This window comes from Sinocyclocheilus rhinocerous, unplaced genomic scaffold, assembly GCF_001515625.1.
Source record: "Sinocyclocheilus rhinocerous isolate Xijiao unplaced genomic scaffold, SAMN03320098_v1.1 scaffold1876, whole genome shotgun sequence".
Lineage (NCBI taxonomy): Eukaryota > Metazoa > Chordata > Actinopteri > Cypriniformes > Cyprinidae > Sinocyclocheilus > Sinocyclocheilus rhinocerous.
The window spans coordinates 14,657-20,056 of record NW_015628411.1 but is presented as its reverse complement, the minus strand read 5'-3'; the positions used below and the strand labels follow the sequence as shown (position 1 = coordinate 20,056).

General features: G+C 38.3%; 1 protein-coding gene across 1 annotated transcript in view; it reads left to right on the top strand.

Annotated features, from left to right (window-relative positions):
- Nucleotides 1–2,082: 2,082 nt before the first annotated feature.
- Nucleotides 2,083–5,400, top strand: part of dpy19l1l (dpy-19-like 1, like (H. sapiens)) — a 12,000-nt gene continuing 8,682 nt past the window's right edge. Inside the window, exons 1-3 of the mRNA XM_016549434.1 lie at nt 2,083–2,290; nt 2,800–2,824; nt 4,155–4,242. Of these exons, the coding sequence (XP_016404920.1) occupies nt 2,083–2,290; nt 2,800–2,824; nt 4,155–4,242 (321 nt within the window). The remainder of the gene's footprint in view (nt 2,291–2,799; nt 2,825–4,154; nt 4,243–5,400) is intronic.

Genomic DNA, 5,400 nt, shown 5'->3' with positions numbered 1-5,400 from the left:
AAACTCAGTCCTGGAGGGCCGGTGTCCTGCAGAGTTTAGCTCCAACTTGCCTCAACACACCTGCCTTTTTTAGGTTTTATAAGTTTCTAGTATGCCTAGTAAGAGCTTGATTAGCGCTATTTTCTTCCAAATAAATGTTTTGTTATTTAATGCTACATTTATACATTTTAAGTGTGCAACTTCTAACTGTCCCAATACTTTTTGGTGCAACTGTGGGTTTTATGTATTAAAAAATAAAAATAATTTACATAGTGAACACATGTATCTTAAAGTAAATTACAATTATTTGTGTCATTTCTCTTTTATTTATTATTCATTTAAACCACTAATCGTGTGAATTCACTTAGAACTGTTTAACAGATATTTAAAATATGGTTGAATTTGCGTCGAAATCAACAAGTTAACTATAAAAGCCTATTATATAAATTATAGCCTGCGCCTTGGTGACTTTGTTTCCTCATCAGCACCCCTTCCATTTGGAGTCCCTCAAGGCTCTATTCTTGGCCCAATGCTGTTTTCCCTGTATATGCTCCCATTAGGGTCCATTCTCAGGAAATATAACATTTAGTTTCACTGTTATGCAGATGAAACACAAATTTATCTGCCATTGAAATGGAAACATGCCAGTCCTTTAAAACTTCTGTTTGACTGCCTCAGAGACATTAAATATTGGATGGCCCAAATTTTTTTTTTTTTTTACATTTTAATGAGACCAAGACTGAAATTATGATATTTGTTCCAAACTAATAAGGCCTCTAACATTGATCTGGGCCCTTTGCTTCCCCATGTTAAATCCACTATTAAATATCTGGGTGTAATAATGGATATGGATTTTAAACTTGACAAACAGATAAACTCTGTAGTAAAGTCAAGTTTTTATCAGTTAAGGCTTTTATCAAAAGTTAAGGCTTTTTTGTCTTTTAATGATTTTGAAATGTTTTAATTTAATCTCGTTTAGACTATTGTAATCCCCTCTATGTTGGTCTCAACCAGGCCTCTCTCTCACATTGCAGTTAGTGCAGAATGCTGTAGCTTGACTTTTAACTCAAACGCGTAAATGGGAACATATTTCCCCCATATTGGCTTCCTTGGCTTCTGCTCCGTTTAAGAATGGATTTTAAGGTTTTAGTGCTTGCTTATAAATCCTGAAATGGCCAAGCCCCAACCTGCCTTTCTGATCTTATACAACGGCACGTTCCATCCAGGTCTTTGAGGTCTGCTGACCTTATGCTGCTGGCCGTCCCTAGAGTAAGACTGAAGCACAGGGGAGATCGTGCCTTTGCAGGAGCTGCCCCTAAACTCTGGAATTCATTACCATTGTCTGTGAGGATGGCCCCAACTTTGTCTGCTTTTAAAACTAGTCCTAAAACACATTTTTATTCTTTGGCATTTAATTCAGTTTGAGAGCTGTGGTTTTTCTCTTTGCTGTTTTTTTTTCTTCTGATCTGTAATGTACAATACTATGTACAGTAACAGTACCTTATTATTTTTGTTTGTTTTATAACCCTTTATGTACAGCATTTTGGTCAACTACTGTTGTTTTTAAATATGCTCTAGAAATAAATTAAACTTAGTATTTATTAGTAAGGGCCAATTATTGGATTACTCTTACGCAGCCTATAAAAAGGCTTTAAACTCTATGTGAACATACTTTGGCAAACGATATTATTATTTGGCAAAAGACTGCTGAACACATAAAATGACATAGTAATTTCATTTCTTCATTTATTTATATAGTTCTAAAAAAATTGCCTACTAAAATATTCGTTAACGAACCGCAATTAATCATTAAATTCCTTACGATTCCCTATATATAATATACCAGTTTATGTATGTGCAAATTCTCTACCACGGTTACCACAGGTTATTTAAACACGTTGTCATGGTTACTCGTCAAGCTGACAGTTGAGCGCCGCGTCCAGACGGGGGCGATGGCCGCTTCATTCAACAGATCAGTGAAGTCCCACAGCACTGAAACTGTGCAAGACCACAGATGTGAGGTGTCCGGAAGAGTCAAACGGCTGGTTTTATCGCTTATCTACGCTCCTGTCGCTCACCTGTTACAGATAGAAATATGAAAACATGGTAGTTAAAACCAGAAAACCAAATGCCAAGGACCAGAGCAGCGAGAAGGATAGGAGTCAGTCCGTTTCGGGGAAAAGCAAGCGTGCGAAAGATGGGAAGGGCTCGGCTTTCCAGAGTAAAAACGGAGTTTTTGCGGGGTTCATTAAAAACAAATTAGGTTTGAGCCCGTCCGCTTTTGCAAGAGGAATATCAGTGTTGGTCCTCGGTAAGGCTTTGTTTCTTAGCCGCTAGTTAGCTAACGGTTATTCAGATTAGCATCTAGCATGTTCTCAGTATCAGAAAAAAAAAAAAAAAATTCTCAGTATCAGTATTGTAGCAACTCTCTTGTAAACAACAATGTGTAGAACTCATATTTCGATTTTATTCTTAAACCACTCCAAATGACTAGTTTAAACTTTAGGTTATTGGTGAATGCTCACATGTTAACTCTAGTTAGCAACCAATCAAATTTCATTAATTAAACTTCAGTTATTAACCAATGATGACCACACATGAACACATTTTATTTATCAGTACATGTAAAATACCCTCAGTTTTAACACAGACATTAATTGATTAAAATAATTTATCAGAACTATTCATTTGTTTTAAAGTAGGCAACTTCTACCACATCATCTAATAGAGACTCATTCTAGTTGGTCAGAGTCCTGCAGTGTGGCCACGTAGCGATCAGGCTTTGGACAGTCACCTAACCTGATGTGTTTATTTCCACAGCTCTTATTGCGGGATTTTTACACTGGTAAGTAGCTTTAGATCTTTAACGGGATAGTTCACCCAAAAATGAAAATTAGCCCATGATTTGCTCACCCTCAGGGCACCCTAGGCATATCTGACATTCCTCTTTCAGACGAACACAATCGCAGTTATATTTAAAGTTGTCCTGCCTCTTCCAAGCTGTATAATGGCAGTGAATGGTGCCCCTGTTTTTGAAGCCTGAAAAACTGCACCCATCCATCATAAAACTACTCCACACGGCTCTGGGGTGTTAATAAAGGCCTTCTGAAGCGAAACGATGCGTTAGTGTAAGAAAAATATAGATTTATAAACTTTAATCTCCAGCTCCGTTACAGCACATGAAAACCACGTGAACTACATCTGTAGTTTGTGCTGCCGCCGCTGCAGCCTCCTCCATCTCGCGGAGTTCCTGGTTCAAACAAATATGGCTGGGCACAAAATTCATTCTCCTCTTGCCTTATATCGAAATCCTCCGACATTTTCAACTCAGAATTAGGGCTGCACGATAAATCTCATGCGATTGTCATATGCATCTCGTCAGTAAATCCAGTTCTGTGATTAGTAGTAAATCTCCATCACATGCGTTCAGATGGAGCGGCATTTAATACACAGAGCCGTAGTTCACTGACAAGCTACGCAATATCGTGTTCATAATCGAAGGCGATTCATCTCTGTGTATTAAATGCCGCTCCATCTGAAAGCACATGGTGGAGATTTACTACTAATCACAGAACCGGCTTTACTGACAAGATGCGCATAATAAATGGCATGTGATTTATCGTGCAGCCCTACTCAGAATCTTTGTTTTGTAGTACTAGTTCATGACAGGTGTTTTGTTTTGCTTTCTCCTCTGTGCTTCCGCGTTCGTCACTCTCTCCCTGGAGCTTAGGTTGCGCCTTCCGCTACGCCTACGTCATCTCGAACGCCTTGTCGTGAACGCTCCTGCTTGAGCAACCGGAAGCTGGGGATTACAGTTTATACATTTCTAAAAATCAATATTTTTTTACACTAAAGTGTCGTTTTGCTTCAGGAGACCTTTATTAACACCCCGGAGCCGTGTGGAGTAGTTTTATGATGGATGGATGCAGTTTTTCAGGCTTCAAAAACAGGGGCACCATTCACTGCCATTATACAGCTTGGAAGAGCCAGGACCATTTTAAATATAACTGCGATTGTGTTCGTCTGAAAGAGGAATGTCAGATACGCCTAGAATGCACTGAGGGTGAGTAAATCATGGGCTTATTTTCATTTTTGGGTGAACTATCCCACTAAATTCTGAACATAGAGTATTTCCTCTTGTTGTGACAAAATAAATACTGTCCTGTGTTTCTCAGGTATCATCTCTCACATCTATTTGAAAATGACAGACACTTTTCCCACATGTCATCCTTGGAAAAGGAGATGGCCTTTCGAACGGAGATGGTTATTTTTGCCTCTTGTTTTTTTTACATTTCCAATATGATTACTATATATAAATTTGACTGTTCTTCAGTGTTTAATTTATGTTTGAATAAATCCATCAGGTTTTTATGACAGACACCAACCTGTTTATATTTTAAAAAAACGAAATGAAGTAGAAATATTATTATGTAATTAGGGGCCAGGCACCTATTGTATCCGTTAGCGTCATTTTTCTTCTTCTTCCGCCGAAAGTCTATGGCAGCCCATAGAACCGCTTGTGGGAAAGTTGTGAAATTTGGCACACTGATAGAGGACAGTGACAAAAGTCACCATAGCAAATTTGGAGTCTGTAACTCTAACTCTCTAGCGCCACCACTTGTCCAAAATTTCAATTTCTTTATACTAATAACTTTTGAACCGTAAAGCACAGAAGGAAAATTCTTTTTTCCTCTAAATCATTGGCTCATGCTGAGTCGAATGAACACCAAAATTAAAAAATCACGTTTAGTTTTTTCGCTATTTTTAATTGTTCGTAAAACCTACTTTTTCGAACTCGTCCTAGACGGTTTGTCTGATTCTCACCAAAATTGGCTCAGATCATCTTCAGACCATGCTGGCAAAAAGTTATGGAATTCAAGTTGATTTTTCCAACCGTTCTCGAATAACGCACAAAGGAATTCTACGAAAAGCACGTAAAAATGGATGTGAGGCCATATCTCTGCAACGGTTTGGTGTATTGAGACCAAACTTGGTGTGTGTTATAACAAGCATGACCTGAGACTACCTGCAGTGTTTCGGCGCAGTGCCCCCTAGTGGTCAGGAGATATAAAAATTGCATATTTTTGCTTATAACTTCTGAATGGTTTGGCTAAAAATAACAAACCTCACACTGACCACGCCACATCAATTTGGTAACAGCGCCACCTATTGGTCAAGAGTAATAAACCATTGATTTATTATTAATTATGAAATGTCCAAAAATGCTAATAACTTTTGATTGCATTAGCCTATTGCAATGAAACTGGTCTCAAAATATTCCTTGGCTTATGCCGACAACATGCATACCAATTTTGCCTTAGCAAATCCGAACTGCCTGTCGGCCATTTTGATTTATGCTGTAAACCTACTTTTTCAAACTCCTCCTCAAGCCTTGGTCCGATTTTCACCAAAATCGAGTCA